This window comes from Rhamphochromis longiceps, linkage group LG1, assembly GCF_057381845.1.
Source record: "Rhamphochromis longiceps isolate RC_006_pf linkage group LG1, R_longiceps_female_GT1.1, whole genome shotgun sequence".
NCBI lineage: Eukaryota > Metazoa > Chordata > Actinopteri > Cichliformes > Cichlidae > Rhamphochromis > Rhamphochromis longiceps.
Window position 1 is genome coordinate 30,908,549 of NC_140557.1, and position 21,237 is coordinate 30,929,785.

Sequence of the window (21,237 nt, forward strand, 5' to 3'; positions counted from 1 at the left end):
ATTACCTTTTCATAGAAGTAAACCAAGTTTTTCATCTATATCATTACTGGCTGTTAGATATTGGAGCCTGAAATGCTTACTAAGAAAACTGCTAATTTATAAAATATTTATAAAAAAACAATTCATAAATAAATCTGCCTCAAGTAAACACGAGTGTTCATTTTACAAAAAGATTTCTTAAAAAAGAGCTAGACCATTGTTTCTGTGCCCAATTCAATTCAATTCAATTCAATTGTATTTATATTTCGCCAAATCACAACAACAGTCGCCTCAAGGCACTTTATATTGTAAGGTAGACCCTACAATAATACATATAGAGACAGTTTGACTCTGTTGTAATGGGGTAGAAGAGAGAAGACAGAAGAAAGACCAATGCATGTATACTTATGGGTCGTCTGTCCAACCCAATAAGCTAAACCAGCACTAGAGAAACGAGTGATGTGAAAATATTTTTGCAATGGACCTGTTCCATACAACGGAAGAAATCGAGTTGTGTAGTTCTGTAAACGCAGATTTGGGTAAGAAAACGAGCACCATATGGAAATGGTACAAAAGGCAGAAGAAAACCATCATTTTGTTTGTGTTAAATCTTCTTGTTTCCAGCTCTCTGTGTAAAACTGAGAGTGATAGGTTAAAGTTGTACCTTTTTGGACAGGTTGGGCAATGAGAAGAAAGTTGTGCTTGTTTAAAGATTTCATGGATTAATACACTTCTGATCATCTGGTTTAAGTTATACTAAATTAAAGGCAACAAGAATTGCTGGTAATCCATTTTTAAAGCCATCCATTGACTAACCTGACTAGATACCAGCTTTCTGGGGTGGAAAAAACACATTAAAATCACATTGCAATTAAGCTTCTTTATATTCATGGGTTACCCTAATGAAGGCTACAAGCTAATAAAGAGCAAGACAATAAAGCTGCCCTTTATACTGAAAGTGTTGCTGATGATTCATCCTCTTTAGACTTTCTGCTCTTTGCAGACCTTGGAAGTAAGTGAAGTTGTGCCTTTTCTGCCTTCACTAAGGTGTGAAGCTGATTTCTAACAACAAGTCCGCATCCAGGAGTCAGCTGGTACGTTTTAAGTGTTTACTGTCAGAAGCACTGTGATACAGAAAGAAAAAAACAACACGTTATATTTATGATGTCATTGACTTGCTTTTACAATATCAAACACTGAGTCATTAAACTTCATGCACATCTCACCTAAACACAAAACATATCCCGAAAACTTTACTGAATATTTGCCCCAGGTATCTAGCAGTTAGCTCAAGGCTAACATTACATTGAAAATGGGCTAACACGCTGAAATTGCAGCCGTTTCTCAACTGTTACACAAAACTATTACTGGTAAGCTCAACACAACACATAGTTACTGCTTACTGGCATGTGCTCTTTCAGGCACAACAGAAAAAAGATGAACAAAAAGTGGAAAAGACAACAATTTGGCTTAAAGGCCTTTAAATGTAGAGAAACTGCAGCAAGTCTGCTGGTACAAAAAACACGTGGTCAAATTCGCATGTGCCAGAAGACTACTCTGTCTCTAATTGTTGGGCCATGTGTTTTCACAGTGCTCCAAGAATTGTGAAGGCGGCATTAAACTGCGGGAGGTTCAGTGCTTTGACCTGAGGGACCAAAGACCCCTTCGACCTTTCCACTGCCGAGCCATGTCCTCCAGGCCCCAAACAACGATGCCCTGTAACCTTCAGCCATGTCTTGAATGGTACACCTCCTCCTGGGGTCAGGTCAGTAATATAAAACAAAGGGTTAGTGACTTTGTGATGAAAAGCAGTTCTGTATACACAGATAAAATTTCTCAATTCAATAAAATTGAAGGCAATGCAACATTAGATTTTATCATTGTAGTGGAAAAAAGAAAAAATCTGAAAGAGTCAGCTGGTAGACACACTGTGTTTGTCTATAATTGCCTGCACTCAAGAATATGACTTTGGCTGCAGGGTTAAAGACAAAGACTTTGTTCTTTTAAGTGGTTTACCTGATAATCTTTACGTGACAAAAATGGTCACAGTTAATGGCTTATCAATGTCGAAAAAGCCTCCACAATTAAATTTTTATCAAATCAATTTTAAAAAATTAGCTTCTTGGAAAGTTTAGAGGGAAAAAAGGGCATTAAATGTCATCTGTAGTAACTCCTTGTTGAATTTAAATTTCTTCTTGCGTCTAAGCTTTGCAGTCATCTCAGTCAAGGCTGTAAGGCTTTACACTTCAAAGTATAAGAGCAGAGCTTCTATTACTTGTACAATATGGCCATGCTCCTCAATATAGTTGACAGATAATAGAGGTGCGTCCACATGGCTGTCATGATTTGGTGTAGGTGTGTTGTGCCAGTAACACAGCCGTGATGTTTTATTTTCTTTTAACAATGCTATGAAAGGCTGTGGTTACACATCTAGATGCTGAAAACCAAAGAGCCTTATAGGTGTCAGGCTGTGGCGTATTTATGGAATCTATTTTCAATTTTTACTTAAGCCATCAAATTATTTTTGTTGTACTCGGTGTTTTTGATGGGGGGGATTACTGTTCTTTTTTAAAATTCGGTGCTGTGTTTTGTGGATTTTTCAACATCCCCTTGGATTTGTTTAATGTCTGAAATCCACAGAATCAATCAGTCAACCTAAACACTGAGATTTACAGCCTCCATGTGTTTGCTGTTGTGCTCTGGGTTGTTCAGTGCTCTGAGGTGTGCGGAGGAGGTCAGCAGCAGCGTATCGTCACCTGTCCAGAGGAGGATCAATGCGACAGAGACCACGAGCCCAGCACCATCCAGTCATGTAATAGCCATCCTTGTGCTCAGTGGCTTACCGGATCATGGGGACAGGTACTACGAAGGCATTGTTGATTGCATTTAAAAACCAAAATCACGAGAACATCCCTGTCGTTGATGAAGCATTATTGCTTGAGGTACGAAAGGATCATGATTACCTTGCATAGAAGGCTACAAAATAATTTGATGTCCATCCTGCTATCATGGATATTTCATACTTCATTTCATACAGCGTTTTTTTGTTTTTTTTCCTGAAGTAGAAATCCTTAAACAAAAATTGCAATCCTATAAAAGAGTTCATTGCAGACTATTCACAGTGTATTGCCAATGTAACCTGGTCACACGACCAGAATCTTTCAGGGGATTTCATGAGACACCCACATGAGCACAAGTGTTTGAGTAGAGTTTAGGGAGAATCAGTAAGGTCAGAATCAGTCAATCGGGGCCAATCAGGAGCGCTGAGGCAGTGTAGCCTCTCAGATTCACCTTTTAGATTGAGAATGTCAAAAATATACTATCCTCCTAACTGACAGCTGAAGCAGTTCTGCACGTCTTGTAATAGTCTAACTGGTGTCAGTTGAAATGTGGCCCTTAATTGTCAATCATAAACTCGGAGAAGAGTTTGGGGAACACTGATATTATTGTACAAGATAAACGTTGTTTTACTTGCCTTTAAAACACATTAAAATTGTTTCCCTTTCTTCTTGCAGTGTTCAACTTCTTGCGGAGTTGGAGTGCAGCATCGACTTATTAAATGTGTTGACACCAGGGCTGAGACAGATGGAGAAGTTGATCAAGCTCAATGTCACCACGAGCCACCGCCTGAGAGCACCCGAAAGTGTAACACGCAAGAGTGTGAGAGCGTACAGCCTGGTGAGTACGTTCGAAAGGAAAAAATATGGTTATTTGGTTAAATATTTCCCCAATTCCACAAAAGTTGGGACGCTGTAAAAAATGTAAATAAAAGCCGAATCTTATATGTTGTCCACAGTACAACATATAAAACAGTCAGTGTTTAAATTAAGAAGATGTGCCATTTTAAGCATCTCCCCTCAGTCGGTAAACATCTGGGAGCTGTGGAGACCAGCTGCTGGAGTTTTGGAGATGAATGTTGGTCCACTCTTGTTTGATAGAGGATTCTTGCTGCTAAACAGTCCCATGTCTTCTTTGTCGTATTATTTGTATCATGATGCTCCGAATCTGGAGTCTTCTGCTGCCAAGCCGTGCCACGATAGCTGCAGCAGGCACTTTTGTTTAGCTTTGTCAAGCTTAAACGCACACAGCCTTCCCTGGAAAAAGACATTATGGAGGATATTTTCCTCTAAAGCCGTTATATACCTTTTAGCACTGATGGCCCTTTTGTAAACTGCAAATGTCATAGGGACTGTTGCCTGAGAACAAGCCAGATGGTCTCTTTCCATCCATGTTTTCAGAATTTAAAAAAGTGTAAAAACATAAAAATAACTAATGACAGAATGGTTTTCTAGAGAAGACGACAGCATTTCTGGATTGTGTTCACCTTTGGCTGCTTGTCTGCACAATAAAGGTTTAACCTGCATTTATGGATGCCACAGTGAACCCTGTTGGGATATATTACTGCCAAATTCAAAATGAGCTGAAATTATGTATGAAATAGTAAAATGTCTCACTTTAACCATGTTTTCGATTGTGATTAAAATTTGCTCTCAGGAGGTTTCCAAATCATCCATTTGTTGCCATTTACATTTTACACGGTGCCCCAACTATTTTGGAATTAAGTGTTGCATAATGTGTGTTTATGTTTATTATAATGATTATCCAGCTAATCCTCTATTTATGTAACACACTAACAGAATTATTGTGATAATCAATGATTACAAAGAGCACTTAAAGACTGTTGCGCGCCTGTTGCAGACGGTTCAATTAAAAAGATTAAATTAAAAAGATTGTGAGGATTAACAGATTTATATTTTGCTGCTGCCAGCAAGTGTAGTTGTTCTCACTAAGACAGGATTTTTTTTTTTTAAACCTTCCCCAAATATTATATGTCAGTGTTAATTCAATTTTAAGCCTGTTTGAGCTGATTAATGCCCTGTCAGGGTGCTGGAGTACAGAGCAGGAACATCAAATCTCAGCTCCTTTTTTTTATTAGCATAGTACTGGTTTATTGAGTAGTGCACGTGATTACAGCATATCAAACTAAAACCAGTGACTCATTGTGTGCTAGCTAACATGAAGTGGAGAAAACCTAATGATACTACACTTTAAATGTTGACTTATGATATTTTTTTAAATATGACATTAAAGGATGTTATTGTAAATAATGATTAGGATCACTAAGGAAACATAAAAGCAACAAAGCTTCAGTCATGACCTTTTTAAACAGATGATATTGAAGGAAATACTGAAGATGATGAACAAAAGAAATATTAACTAAGAATGATCAAAACACACTGCCAATGTCCTGCAGCCATTAAATATCTTTGTGTGATCGGCTCCAGTCCCGAGCTAATCTGATATTTTAAATAAGTAGAGGAAACTGATTAAGAAGCAGATGTGGGTTGTTTTTTGGTGTGTTTCCTTTTGTGTTTGATAGCAAATAATTGGTTCTAAACATGTTAAATTACTCAAAATGTCATATTATGATTTTTTTTAAAAGCGCTCCAAAGCAACGATTCTCTTGTTCCAGCTGAACCAATCAGCTTTTTTACAGTAGTTGCACGCCAAATGGCAAAATGTAGGTCTGCGTCATGTATTGTGACAGAACAAACTCATATGCAACACGTGATCAGACAGAAATAATGTGTAATTTACATGAAATTCAAATCTAGCATCCACCACTGCTTCTTCTTCTGGGTGTGAGGGTACTGGTTAAAATGGCAATTACGTGGCGCTTCAGCATGAGTTAAGATTGTAATTCCGACATAATCTCCAGTGACATTAAGGCGGAACAAAATGCATAAGGGGTTAAAAGAAAACAAACCCAGTGATGTGGGTGACTTAGTTTTATGTGATGTCTGTTTCTCGCAGTTGAGCCTTGCGTGGCTAGATAGCTGGCTCAATTTCCCACCTGTATTGTGCCATCAAAATAGTGATGAAAATAATAATAAAATTCAATTACAATTGTTATTTATAGTACAAAATAATATAAGATAAGATAAGATAAGATAACCTTTATTAGTCCCACACGTGGGAAATTTGTTTTGTCACAGCAGGAAGTGGACAGTGCAAAAGTTATGAGGCAAAAACTAGAATACAACAAGAATAAATACAGTACACAACTGTACAGAATAGAATAAAATAAAATACTATACACAGTAGAATAAAATAAAATAAATATACAATAAGATAAAAATAGAATACAAATACAAATACTATATACAACTGAGTAAAAATACAACGATGACAGAAAGGATTATTGCACTTAGTATTATTGCATATGTATGGATGTGTGTGCTTGATCAGTTAAAGTCTTTATTATGGAGTCTGACAGCAGTGGGGAGGAAAGACCTGCGAAATCTCTCCGTCCCACACCGTGGGTGCCGCAGTCTCCCACTGAAGGAGCTGCTCAGTGCTGTCACAGTCTGCTGCATGGGGTGGGAGATGTTGTCCAACAGGGATGACAGCTTAGCCACCATTCTCCTGTCACTCACCACCTCCACTGGGTCCAGAGGGCATCCTAGAACAGAGCTGGCCCTTCGGATCACCCTGTTCAGTCTCTTCCTGTCCCCAGCAGAGATGCTGCCGCCCCAGCAGACCACGCCATAAAAGATAGCAGAAGCCACAACAGAGTCATAGAATTTCTTCAGGAGTGGGCCCTCCACTCCAAACGACCTGAGTCTCCGCAGCAGGTACAGCCTGCTCTGCCCTTTCCTGTAGAGGGCGTCTGAGTTATGAGTCCAGTCCAGTTTATTGTTCAGATGAACACCAAGGTACCTGTAGCTGTCCACAGCCTCAATGTCCATACCTTGGATGTTCAGTGGTTGCAGTGGAGAATGCTTGTGCCTGCGGAAGTCTACCACCAGTTCCTTGGTTTTACTGGCGTTGATCTGGAGGTAGTTCAGCTGGCACCAGTCCACAAAGTCTTGGGTCAGACCTCTGTACTCCTTGTCGTCCCCATCAGTGATGAGGCCGACTATTGCAGAGTCATCAGAGAACTTCTGCAGGAAGCACTGGGTGGAATTGTGGGAGAAGTCTGCAGTGTAGATGGTGAAGAGGAACGGAGCCAGAACCGTTCCCTGTGGGGCCCCCGTACTGCAGACGACCCTGTCCGACACACAGCCCTGAGTCCTCACATACTGTGGTCAGTCACCTCACCTCACTCCTCACTGGAGTGGACCATCACCTCACTACCTGGATCCTGGACTACCTCAAGTCCAGGATCCAGGTAGTGAGGTGATGGTCCACTCCAGAGTTCACCAGCTTGTCCTTTAGAACCAAGGGAAGAATGGTGTTGAAGGCACTGGAGAAATCAAAGAACATGATTCTCACAGTGCTTCCAGCGGTCTCCAGGTGAGCGAGGGAACGATGTAGGAGGTGAATGACGGCATCATCCGCTCCAATGCCAGGCTGGTAGGCAAACTGAAGTGGGTCCAGTGATGAGCTTATTAGGCGCCGAAGCTGAGCCAGGACCAACCGCTCCAGGGTCTTCATCAGGTGGGATGTCAGAGCCACCGGCCTGTAGCTGTTGAGGTCCTTGGGGCGTGAAGTCTTTGGCACTGGTACAACACAGGAGGTTTTCCAGAGCTGTGGGACTCTTCCCAACCTCAGGCTCAGGTTGAAGAGGTGCTCCATCACCCCACACAGTTGGTCCGCGCAGGACCTGACGACCCTCGAGCTGATGCCATCTGGACCCGCTGCCTTCTTGCCATTAATCCTCCTCAGTTCCCTCCTAACCTGGGTGGTTGAGAGAGACAGGCTGGAGCCTTGTGTTGAGTGTATATTGGATGCTGTTGTTGGGGGTGGGGGGGAGTGAGCAGGGTGAATAGAGGAGGTGTGAAGTGTCTGAGGTGGAACAGCAGCAGTGGGGGTGGGTGAGTCTGCAGCCGATGTTGCAGACTGCCTCATGGCTGAGTCAAATCTGTTGAAGAAATGATTCAGTTCATTTGCCCATCTCACATCCCTCCCAGGCAGAGAGTTCTGCTGTTTGTGGCCCGAGATGGTTCTGAGGCCTCTCCAGACTTCACCAACGTTGTTTTGTTGAAGCTGGTTCTCCATCTTCTGCCTGTAGCTCTCCTTCCCATTCCTTATCAGTCCCCTCAGCTCTCTCTGCACCCTTTTCAACTCCTCTTTGTCTCTGGATTTGAAGGCCCTCCTCTTCTGCTTGAGGACGGTTTTAATTTCTGGGGTAATCCAAGGTTTGTTGTTGGAGAAACACCGTACAGTCCTGGTAGGTACAGTGTTATCCACACAGAAGTTTATATAGTCAGTAATGCATGTAGTAAGGCTGTCGATGTCCTCACCGTGGTCATCACAAATCACCTCCCACACAGTCGACTCAAAACAATCCTTAAGAGCCTCCTCGCTCTCCTCTGACCATCTCTGTACTGTGCGGGTGGCTGGTGGCTCCCTGCGCACTAAGGGCTCATACACAGGGACAAGGTGCACCAGGTTGTGATCAGATCTGCCCAGGGGAGGGAGAGGTGATGAACTGTATGCCTCTTCTGCATTGGCATACAGTAAGTCCAGTGTTTTATTGACTCTGGTTGGGCAGGTCACATACTGGGTGAAGGTGGGCAGTGTGGAGTCCAGTGAGGCATGATTGAAGTCCCCTGATATTATGAGAAGGGCTCTCGGTGATTGTGTTTGCAGTCTGCTGACCACAGAGTGGAGAGAGTCACAGGCTGCATCCACGTTGGCCGAGGGGGGGACATACGCTGTTATCGCGATAACATGCGAGAACTCCCGGGGCAGGTAGTACGGATGCATGCTAACGGCTAACAGCTCAATGTCTCTGCTGCAGAGTTGCTCTTTTACAGTGATGTGCCCAGGGTTACACCATCTGTCGTTCACAAAAACTGCCAGTCCCCCTCCTTTCCTCTTACCGCTGTCTCTGGTCCTGTCCGCTCGCAGCAGCTGGAATCCCGGTAGTGTCACGCTTGTGTCCGGAGTTAGCGATGTTAGCCACGACTCCGTTAGCATCATGATGCTACATGATGCTACATTCGATATACAAGGTGATATCGAAGCAAATCTACAAAAAACCGTTGCAACAGAGGATCTATCAGCGTTTGTTTAATGGTGCCACATCACAAAATAAGTGGAAAGACTGAGTACGTTAGCCTGAAAGGCCTTCTTTGTTAACCGGGCACGCACAAGATGAACTGAAACTTCCTTTTCAAACGAAGCCAAGAAGGAGATATTTACATTCAAAGCTTCCATTCAAAACTGGAGAATTGCTGGCTGTGCATCATCTTTTTTTTTTTTTTACTCATTCTTGTTGGATCAAAGTTTTCACTTTCGATCTTTTTTATTAAGTACATTCTGGCTCTACAATAGCCTCTCATTACTGTAGGTGATTGTAGACGAAGGTCACCTACACAGAGTGAGGTATAGCAGCCGTTTTATAACATAAGTGGTTCTCTCACTCCCAACTATTCAGTGTGTACCTGTGAGGTGAAGCATGCCCACTCACACCTGGTTATGCTATAACAGTAGCGCTGAAGGTGTTTAGTGTAGAACACGCTTTTATAAAAGGCACTAACCTCCAAAGACTGTCCATCACTACTACATCTCCTGTTTACATGCGTGTCTTCTGTCATTAAACAATCACCCATTGCACGTTTACTTTCAGTTGTTTTGATCTGGGCCACAGCAGTTCTTTGGCATTTCTGCTGTATATATCAGAAATGAAATCACAGTGTTCTTCAGAGGGCAGCCTGTTGGAGTCTGAATGCCATCTTTGCTGACATTTTGAGAGCACAGAGGAGTAAAAGTGTAATGATAAATATTTGAGGCTTGTGTAACGTGGCAGCAAATATTTGGCCATGTTAGCTTTGTGTTTCACCCTCAGTTACAGTCAATAATGTGTTTGTGGATTTTCATTGGAATAAGGTAATCAGATGGTGGCAAAGGTTATTTTTTCCTCCCTGTTGTCAATAAAGCCTGTTTGAGCTGATTAATGCCCTGTCAGGGTGTTGGAGTACAGAGCAGGAACATCTCAGCTCCTAGCGCACATGATTGATTGATATACCTTTATTAGTCCCACAAGGGGAAATTTCATAAGGCTGCCGACCTATTGCACGCAATGGCGGCGCCATCTTACCCTCCGACCATACATACATTACACAAAACATCACATGGGGAAGACAGGTCAGAGAGGTACAACAATGGAAAATGCACCACACGAGGAAAGATAAGGAGAAAAAAATAACTCCCCCCAGACTGAGCTCCAGCAGGGAGATCAGTTTGAGAACAGAAAAAAACACCTCTGCACAAAGCACATGAAAAAACTCTTAATACACCAAAGAAACACATGACAAGCAACAGGGGTGGGTAAAGGATGCAGCATCGGAAGGGAATAAGCATCGAAGGAGTTTGGAAAGGTAGTGGGGATGAGTGTGTGCATATCAGTGTATATGTATGTGTGTACGTGTCCAGAGTTCAGCTGAGACAGTAAACAGTCTTCCAGCCAACCCAGGTGGCCTTGCATGGAATGGGAAGGAACAGACTAAACACAGTCGTTATCAGGGTGTAATTATAGCATATCAAACTAAAACCAGTGACTCATTGTGTGCTAGCTAACATGAAGTGGAGAAAACCTAATGATACTACACTTTAAATGTTGACTTATGATATTTTTTTAAATATGACATTAAAGGATGTTATTGTAAACAATTATTAGGATCACCAAGGAAACATAAAAGCAGCAAAGCTTCAGTCATGACCTTTTTAAACAGATGATATTGAAGGAAATACTGAAGATGATGAACAAAAAAAATATTCGGAGTGTGCAGTATAATAGATTTTAATGGATTTAAGTCTGACCTTGCACCACTGTTTTTGCATCTGTTCAAATGAGCCCATTTCTTGTGACATAAAGCAGTTCTCCTGTCTAATCACTTGAAGTATCACTCCACATCAGAGCTTAGAGACGGGTATTAATTCAGTGCCATTCAGTCGCTGCAGCAAAGCGAGAGTGATCACAAATATAAACTGGACATAGATCATAAACATTTCTTGCTAACAGGGGACCAGGCGTGACAGAAATGTAAAGCGATGGAGGAGACGCGTTTCAGTGATCTATATATTTTATCTCTTAAGATAAGATTTACGATCATTAAATTCCAGCCACAAATTCAAAGGTGTGGTGTGCGTTCGCGTGGTCAGTGATGGGGAAGCGCGGGAACCTTTTCAGATATGAATTAGACAACAAGCCATCTGAAATTTTACGAAATCTGGATTCATGTCAATTTATCACTGTGATATTTTAACAGACGGTCTAATCAAACCAAAAAATCAAACCCTTTTTTTTTTCATGATTGATTTCAGTTCATGATTTCCAAAAGCTTCTCTAATTAAAATCCGATGAGACGTGGAGTGGAAGATGAAGAAGAAAAAAACCCCTTTGACTTTCACTGTGAATGCGCTGTGCTGTTGCATAAAAACGTGTAAAAACATGTGTGGAGCTGCGTGAAACCAAGATATATTTTGAGTCCTGTATGCCAGACAATTTACCGAGGCTGTGTGTCATTAATATCCTACTAGGAAGCAGTGGGTGCTTCTCACCAAGATGAGATGAAATTGATGCGAGGTCATCCTTCACATGGACATTACACGTGTTTTAGAAGCAGGGATGCATTCGTTGGGACAAAATCAGCGTGGCATTTTCTCCCTTTGGATTTGTTAATTATGCTCTTTTTAAGAGCTCAGACTACCGTACACCCCCCCCCCCCCCCCCCCCCCCACACACACACACACACACACACAACCTTAACCACAGCAGAGGCTCTGAAGTCCTGATCATGAACTCTGACTGCAGAATTAATATGGATGTTTTCCTTGGACGTCAATAATCAAATTTTACTTTTTTTACTGTTTTTTTCTTTTATTGAATATGTCAGGTTTTTGTTACTGAACTCGCTATACATCTCAAGTCTAATTTTGGTGAGGTCAACCAGATTGTATGAGCTCATCAAGTACTGTCAGAAGTAGCTTAAAAAATCCTCGAGGATATGCCCTCACAAAACAGACGTATTGTGGTGGACCACTGGAGGGCTCCACTCACACCCAGTTCTCAGGAAGTGTTGTTGCTGTGTTTTGGAGGGAAAGTGTTCAGTTCTGTGGTGATGAGTAATAAACGAGCAGTGTTTATCGAGAGCTCTCGTGTCATCTGTGTTTACCTCCACATTGGTGACCCCTGACTCGAACATGCTGCAGTCCGATGGTGGCGCCGACTCCGCTCTGGATGCATCAGCAGCCGCCAGCTCTCTGCCTCCGGCTGCAGCTACGTTTGCTGTGGCGCTCGAGCTGCCGGACTTTTGGCTTCACGATCCCCCGTCGTGGTTCGTGCATGTGGAGGCTCAGTTCGCCCTTCGTGGCATCTCGGCTGACGACACGAAATATCACCATGTGGTGGCTTCTCTCGACCCGCTAGCCACCCGTCGTGCATTGACTCTCCTCCAGGACCCACCCACCCAAGGGAAGTACGCCGCCCTTAAGGAGCTGCTTCTTCGGCGCTATGCCCTCACCGACGCAGAGCGAGCCGAGAAGCTCCTCTCCCTCTCAGGCCTGGGTGGCGGTACGGCTCTCGAACTGATGGAGCACATGCTATCCCTTCTCGGACCGGATGACGGGGGATTCCTCTTCGCCCACATCTTCCTCCGACAGCTGCCGGCGGCCGTGAGAGCCGGCCTCGCCAACTCTCCGCTTCTGGGCACGAAGGATTATTGCTCCCTGGCTGAGGACGCGGATCGTATTCTCCTGGCTACCCGCACTTTCCACGATCACGACCTAGTTCCAGCCTCGCCGGCGGCGCCTTCCACTTCCCCGCTGACCTGCCACGACGTACCCGATCCTTCGCTGACGGCAAAGATCGCGGCACAGCGACACCACGGACGGGACCTCTGTTTCTACCATCAGCGTTTTGGCGCCGGAGCGCGCCGCTGCCTGCCGCCTTGCGCTTTTTCGACCCTGGGACATGGACACCGCCAACGCGCTGTAGCGGCCGCGACAAAGAAAAACTGCTCTTCATAGAAGACTCGCGCTCTGGGAGACGTTTCCTGGTCGACTCTGGCTCCCAGAAGAGCCTCCTTCCCCCGTCCGGAGCCGACAGTTTAGCAGCAGGCTGCGGACCGCAGCTTATTGCGGCTAATGGCTCTCCCATCGCAACGTTCGGGGAAAGGTTCGTGACTGTTTGTTTTCATGGTCGGGATTTCCAATGGACCTTTGTTGTTGCCGCTAGCTCTGTACCTATTTTGGGCGCTGATTTTCTTTGTGCCCACGGACTGCTGGTCGATGTCGCTAACAGACGCTTAATCGATGCACTGTCTTTTTCTTCAATGCCCTGTTTCACTCGCGCCATCGAGCCCCTGAATCGGGCTAATTTAGTGACTTCAGGGAATGTTTTTCAGCGTTTGCTCTTGGAGTTCCCTTCACTGACTGTTCCTAATTTCTCGAACACGGCAACGAAGCACGGGGTTGAACATTATATTCCGACGGTCGGTCCCCCGGTGTTCGCACGCGCGCGCCGCCTTGACCCCGCAAAACTCTCCGTCGCTCGGGAAGAGTTTGCCGCAATGGAGCGCCTCGGCATAGTGCAGCGCTCGAATAGTGCCTGGGCTTCTCCGCTACACATGGTGCCCAAGTCAGACGGTCGGTGGCGGCCGTGTGGGGATTTTCGCCGTTTGAATAATGTCACGGAGAATGACCGTTACCCCATTCCCCACATCCAGGATTTTTCCGCCCACCTCGCCGGCACCTCGATTTTTTTCTAAAATTGACTTGGTGCGGGGGTATCACCAGGTTCCCGTGCGCGCCGAAGACGTCCCCAAAACTGCCGTTATTACCCCTTTCGGCCTGTTTGAATTTTTGTGCATGCCGTTCGGCCTGAAAGGCGCCGCCCAGACTTTTCAGCGGTTGATGGACTCCGTTTTGCGCGGGCTGCCTTTCGTCTTCGTGTACCTTGACGATATATTGGTGGCCAGCTGCTCTGAGAGTCAGCATGCGTCCCATCTGCATCAGGTTTTCCAGCGCTTGGCGGCACACGGCCTGATCGTCAACCCCTCCAAGTGCCAGTTCGGCTTGCCGGTTCTGGATTTCTTGGGCCACCGCATTTCCGCTGACGGTGTGGTTCCGTTGCCAGACAAGGTCTGGGCCGTTTCGGCTTTTCCGTGTCCTGCGTCCGTTAAAGCGCTGCAGGAGTTCTTGGGGATGGTCAATTTCTACAACCGCTTTCTCCCCAGAGCTGCGCACCTGCTGCAGCCTCTCTATGCTGCCTTGAAGGGTAAAACAGCTAAGGACCCGATTGATTGGCTCCCTGAACGCATCCAGGCATTTTCTGGGGCCAAGACCGCGCTGGCAAACGCCGCCCTGCTGGCCCACCCGTTTCCGTCGGCGGAGATTGCGTTGACCTCCGACGCGTCGGACGTGGCAGTGGGCGCAGTGTTAGAACAGCGGGTCTCCGGTGTCTGGCAACCGCTCGCTTTTTTTAGTCGCACGCTTAGAGACAGTGAGCGCAAATATAGCGTTTTTGACAGGGAGTTGCTGGCCCTACACCTCGCCACACGGCATTTTCGTTTTTTTCTCGAGGGTCGGAGCTTCGCCGCGTACGTCGATCATAAACCTTTGACATTCGCGATGTCCAAGGTCTCTGATCCGTGGAGCAGGCACCAGCAGCGCCAGTTGGCAGCCATTTCCGAGTTCACAACGGACATTCAGCACGTGGCTGGTAAGTCCAACTGCGTGGCTGACTGTCTATCCCGCGTGCTGGTTTCTCCTGTTTATGTTGGCATAGACTTTGAGGCTATGGCCGCTGACCAACAGGCCGACCCGGACGTCCTTGCCCTTCGGTCTGTGCAAACGGGCCTTGTACTGGAGGACAGACCCTTGTGGAACGGCGGGCCTAGCCTGCTTTGCGATGTTTCCACCAGCCGTCCACGCCCTGTAGTTCCCCTTTCGTGGCGTCGTCGCGTTTTCGACTCCGTACACGCCCTCTCTCATCCAGGCGTCCGGGCCTCGGTCAAGCTGGTCAGCTCTAGGTTCGTTTGGCCGGGCCTTCGTAAATCGGTGAAAGACTGGGCAGCCGCGTGCATCCCATGCCAACGCGCTAAGATCCATAGGCACACACAGGCGCCCCTCGAATCCTTCCGCGTTCCAGGGAGGCGTTTTGATCATGTGCATGTGGATCTGGTTGGTCCTCTGCCGCAGTCACAAGGTTTCACGCACCTTTTGACTGTAGTGGACCGCACAACCCGCTGGCCTGAGGCAGTGCCTCTGGCGTCCACTACAGCAGCAGCAGTGGCCAGGGCATTTTTGTCAACGTGGGTTTCGCGTTTCGGTCCCCCCGCCGACATTACCTCAGACAGGGGCCCCCAGTTCGTTTCCGAGCTTTGGTCTGCCATGGCTGACGGCCTGGGGGTCAAGGTCCACCGCACCACTGCGTACCACCCGCAGGCCAACGGGATGTGCGAACGTTTCCACCGGTCGCTTAAGGCCGCGTTCCGCGCTTCTCTCACAGATGGCAACTGGGTTGACCGCCTTCCATGGGTTTTACTGGGGTTGCGCTGCGCGGTTAAAGAAGAGCTTGGGGTTTCCCCGGCTGAACTTGTCCTTGGTCAGCCCCTCCGGGTCCCCGGGGAATTCTTGCCTGAGAGCCCACCCCCGTGCTTCGCTCCCTCCGTGCTATCTCTCCGTCCCCCAAGAGACTCGTTTTCTCTTCCTGGCCCAGTGCACCATTGTGTGCCTGACACCGTTGTTCCGAGGTCGTTGGACTCTTCGCAGTTTGTTTTTGTCAGGCATGACGCTCATAGGCCTCCGCTGCGTCCACTGTATGACGGCCCCTTTCGGGTTATTCAACCGGGCCGGAAGCATTTCCTTTTGGATTTTGGGGGTCGGCAGGAGGCTGTTTCTATTGACAGACTTAAACCAGCACATGTGCTTCTGGATGACCAGGTGGTGCCGGCTCAGGCCCCCCGCCGTGGCCGCCCGCCTTCCACTGGACTGGACAACCCTGCTTCTTCCTCTGGGAGCGCCCCCCACCTGGCGGGGCCCGAGCTACCTTCAGTTTTTCCTAACCGCCCGTGCCAGCCTGGCCCTCAGGCTCGTTTCCCCTCCGCCAGCTCTCCACCTCCCCGGTTCAGCCGTTCTGGACGTTTAATTAAAGCAAGGGTTCTGGACTAGGGGATGACCCTACTGGGTGTTCGGGGGGGGCATGTGTGGTGGACCACTGGAGGGCTCCACTCACACCCAGTTCTCAGGAAGTGTTGTTGCTGTGTTTTGGAGGGAAAGTGTTCAGTTCTGTGGTGATGAGTAATAAACGAGCAGTGTTTATCGAGAGCTCTCGTGTCGTCTGTGTTTACCTCCACAGTATAGCATTAAAATGAACGTTACCTGTAAGCAGAACATTAGAAACCTGTATGTGATGCATCAAAAACTTACACATGTACTTTTTTTCCCCATTTATTTATTTATTTAAGTTCCATATATGCCATCTATAGTGTACTTTTACGGGTAATCTGCTGGTTATTAAACAGCTTATTTACATTTTAATTTCAAACATTCTTCTGTCAGCCTCTCAGGGTTCACTGTGCTCTTGTTGATAAAAGTGGCAGCAGATTGATGATGTGCTAGAAATAGATATTTTTCTGTGAAATCTAGATCTAGCACGGAGTCAGTGACACAGTTTTGCCAATTTTTTAAGACACTTCTCTCATCTTGACTTTATTTATTTATTTATTGTCATGTTGTCATAAGTGAATTGCATTTGTGCTTTGCACGATCACAACTTCAAAGCAACCCAAGATATAAGGCCTACTTCAAGGTATGAGTGTAGCCTGAAGTAGGATCATAATTTACACTTAAACCTGGAGATTTTTCTTTCATTTACTTTTTGTAAGCATAAACATTAATTGCCGCTTTGTTTTCATTAAGTATTGACAGCCTGCAGGTTATATTTCTTGTGGTTTTGTTTGTCTGTTTAAATGGCACACCACTTCTTTCAGAGAGATTAGCTATTATTGTTACTCCCCTCGAGTCTTATTAAAGCTCAACTTGTTCTTTGCGTTTAACCTGACATTTATTTTGGACAGGAGGATTCTGCGACATGCCTCAACATGTAATGATGTCCACCACAGCCGATAGAATGCCATCAGAACTAAAAGAAATACAAACTTAAATGAATATTCTTAATAAAGTCCTTAAGTGTTATATCTGATGAGACATTCCAACAAAATGATCAATAAAGTACACATTACACCTCAAACTGCGGTAATTGCACTGGAATATCACGCAACACTCGCGTATTTACATACAACGATAATAAACAAAATAAAACATTTATCTCATTGGCCTCACTCAAAGGGAATAAACTTTCATCTTTACATCGTGGGGAGTTCCAAAAAAGCACTCTCTTATAACTTTCTGTAGACGTGCAAACCTCGCGGCTCTTCTCTTAATTAGCTTGCTGAGTGTGACAGCCAAAAAAAAGCCCTCTTTGCAACAACAGACGGAACTATAGAAAAGGTTCCATCCTAATTGCACAGTTAGCACAAATAACACATACATATAAATCTAATCAACAAAACATGAATTACTATTTATTTATTATTTCACCTACTTATTGTTTTAACCTTAACTATCTAATAAAATGAACTTAAATGCGAGAGTTGCCTATGACGGCAGCAACAATTATAATGTTAGGTAAATAAGAGGGTGCTGGTCTTTGGATGGGGATCTGTCAGTCTCGAGTTCATTTTGAAGTAATGCTGGACTGTTGCTTCAGTAGACATGTGCTGTTTGCTGTTTGTTGTATCTTCAGGGCAGGGCAGAGGGATTTTGTAGGCCAGCACAGCAACATTGTGACATAAGTTCTGCAGTCTGTGCATGTTGTCTGGGAAAGGCCACAGGGAGAATAGTGGGAGGTCAAGCAGATGCATGACCTACATACAGTCTAAGCGTCTGTCTGCAGACAAACATTCCCAAAGCACAGAGTTAATGCAGGATACTAATGAAGTTTTCATATAACTTTTTGCATGCAAAAGTATCTGTCTTGGTTTCATAATATCTGTCATATTTTACTGAAAATTAAAATCCAAATACCGAAACTTGGAGTACATAATAGATAAGTGCCATATATGGGGCAGGGCGTGGGAGTGGGGTCCGCTCCTCAATTTCATCTGCAAACTAGCAGCCCACATGCCCCTCAGAGAGCATGCATACTTTACTGAAATGGTATATCATTCACCAGTGGAGGAGTTTGGAGGCCACAAAAACATGAAACGATTCTCCAGCTGCCGTTGAACTCCACAGACCAAGCAGAAACATTTTCCGTTTCTTCATTTGACGTGAGAGGAAAAAAAGTCTTCAATTTGAAATCACAATGTAGGACAACGGTTCCCTCATGTGTTTCAAACTTTATGGCATTTGAATAAAAACTATTTTTTATGTTCCTGGGAGCCCAATGCAATCAGGCATCGTCATCAAAATCTCTTGTGCTGTGACATCGACATCATCGGTGGTGTTACAGAGAGAACTGTAATCGCTCGTTCATCAGATTTACTTCAGACTCAGCGGGTGTTTGGTAATGAGAAGATGTGGGAGGTCAGGCGGCCGCGAGAATGTAAAATATCCACACACAATCTCAGTGTAACTGCAACTGCACTAGTACTGTAGAAAATGACAATATTGAAGGCATAACTAGTGTTCTGGTTCACTTTCACTTGTCACATAATGTTGTTTTTGGCAGGCATCTCTTTCAGAGCTAAACAAGAGTGAGTCCTTGACAAAGTGCACAGAAAAAGCCCTAAATAAATGAAAACTGAGAACTGAAATTAATATGCAAATGAAATTTAAAAGATAATCTTTTTTCCCAGCTTGGCTCCCATAAGTGTCAAAAACATAATTACCCCAAACTAATTTAAACAAATAGCTGTTTGTCAGTGGTGAAAGAAAGTTTGTCATTTAAAGTCCAACAGATTCAGAACGTTTCTTTTGCTACATTATGCAAAACTGTTGTTAACTTTCACTGTTTAATAAAGTGATAATAATAAAAAAATACCAACTTTTATTCCATTTATTTATTATATGTGAAATGTTTTAGTTCTATATATTTTAGGTCATTCAACTCTTATTTTCATTTTTATCTTTTTATTTGTCACTAGCTTTATAATATAAATATATTTCTAGAATATCTATGTCTGTACAGTTTATAGATAGTAGCTCACAGATGCAGAGACACATCCACTGCAGACTGTCATCCAACCAAAGCCTGCATTCACAGACCGTGAAAAAATACATATAACTGAAGAGTCCCATAGTCCCACTCTTCTCTTTTGTTGTTTATTATTCTTTACAGAAAGAGGAATAGAAAGAGAGGCGCAGTAAACAGGAAATACTGTGCACTGAGAGGCAGCTGTGAACTGAACTGAGTGACATTGCAAATTCTACATAGAGGAGTTTTGAGAACCTCGAGCGGTGGGTTTAGGTTTATATTATGCAGAGAAAATGTTTAAATAGTATAACCATATTTAGAGTACAGACTAGTACAGTGTGTTGTTAAGAAAAAGTAACATTTTTATCTTGATAGGCCACCTCGATATATAAAAATATATTGAGTAAGCAATGGTGATTTTTATCTAACACCATTTTCCCCCCTTTCACATTTGCCTTTAACATCTGCTTTCCCTCTGTAGTCATCTCGATTGAGGGGATGGGCTCAAAGGCGGAGGATCTACAGCACTGAAATATTTTTGTCTGTTTAAGCCATTAATAGTTGCCTTTGTTGCTCCAAAATGTTGATATTAACCACCAAAACGGAGATTTCAGCAGCGGTGTGTGGGCTGTTTTCTTTCTGCTTTTCTTTTTTCGTCCCTCTCTTCCTTAATATTTTTTCAGCAGTGGTGGGTGTTTAAAAAAGGAGGGTAGGCAGAAAAAACCCAGCTCCTCAGATGCTCTTAAAAAATGTTACCCATGCATCCACTGGTATGACCGTGTGCGCACAACAATCAAGTGTAACTTGCATTATAAAAGTGCTTTCAGTGCACACTAGCAGTAGAAATCTGTTATGCAAATGCCGGTCCATTTATCACTTTAAAGCTTTCTTCACAGGCTAAAGTAGGTAAACACATTCCTTTTTTTGGTCAATGTTCTTCCTTTCCATGCTAACTCTGTGCTTAATACAGCTCCATTGTGTGAGATCCATCTTTATTTTTTTTCCTGCTTATACAAAGTCGTCAGATGTCATCACATGAAATGGAGCTCAACTTCTAATTTATAAACACAGACAGATTGTCAAAATGTTGCAATCAATCTGAGTCAGTCTGCATCTCGATAGGGGCATTAGTTAGCGTTGTGTTCGGGCTAGATTTCTATATGAAAGTGTCATTAAACAGAGGCGCATTTACCTGCCATCCTCCAGCAGCTACATCACTGCGGAGGGATTTTGTGTGATGAATTTCTGTATATGTAGATGGAAGCAGATTTAGAAAGTTTCTCTATCAAAGCTAACTGCTGTTTTATCACATAGCAAATGGGATATAATTGCCAACTTAACCACATTCAGTCACAAACAATCCCAGTCTTTTATTTTGGGGGCATTTTTAGCCTTTTTTGGACAGGATATAGATATAGAGAGTAGACAGAAACAAAATGTAGGAAATGGTACAAGGGTGCCTTGCTGGTGGATGAAATAAGAATTTCTGACAATATGCACTGGGTCTAGAATATCTAAGGGTCTGGTGCAAGAAGTACTTTAGCACAGTCACAGGAAACTCTTAATTTGTCTAAAACAAATGAAGACAATGCAACAGCAACACTGAGCACTAGAATTAGTGTTAATAAAGGGGCACATGAGTACCGCTGATCAACTATTTCTCCAGCATAAAAAGACCATTAGTTTGGATTGACAACACTGATGTTTTTTTTTAACATTCTTTCAGGATTTATCAGCTTACATCTCAGACACCTCAAAGTCCGATTGTTTTGTGGAAAATGTGATCCCAGTCTTTAAATATATTAGAAATATGCTTACGAAAGCACGGACTAATGCTAGGCAATAATTACATCTGGAGCTGAAAAAAAGTTAATTTTCCTAAGTAGACATAAAGCTGTATTTTTACTTGAAGTCCCACGTTAGTGTTAAGAGTTGCCTTAATACACTTATTGTGCTTTTGATGCTTAAAAGCAGGCATTTACGAGATCACACGACGCCGCTAGTTGATTTCATCTCCACATTTCTTTCTCAAAGAGCTCTGGTTCGTGTTTTATACTTCTGAGTTCAGAATCGAGGTTAAACTATTTCTCCTGTACTTAAGAACAAAT

At 44.1% G+C, this 21,237-nt stretch overlaps 1 protein-coding gene across 2 annotated transcripts in view; it reads left to right on the plus strand.

The window, feature by feature from the left end:
* Positions 1-21,237, plus strand: part of adamts7 (a disintegrin-like and metallopeptidase (reprolysin type) with thrombospondin type 1 motif, 7) — a 97,955-nt gene that overhangs the window by 71,476 nt on the left and 5,242 nt on the right. For both annotated transcript variants that reach the window (XM_085405896.1, XM_085405888.1), the window contains exons 21-23: positions 1,571-1,744; positions 2,692-2,838; positions 3,495-3,657. In XM_085405896.1, coding sequence (XP_085262022.1) covers positions 1,571-1,744; positions 2,692-2,838; positions 3,495-3,657 — 484 coding nt within the window. The remainder of the gene's footprint in view (positions 1-1,570; positions 1,745-2,691; positions 2,839-3,494; positions 3,658-21,237) is intronic.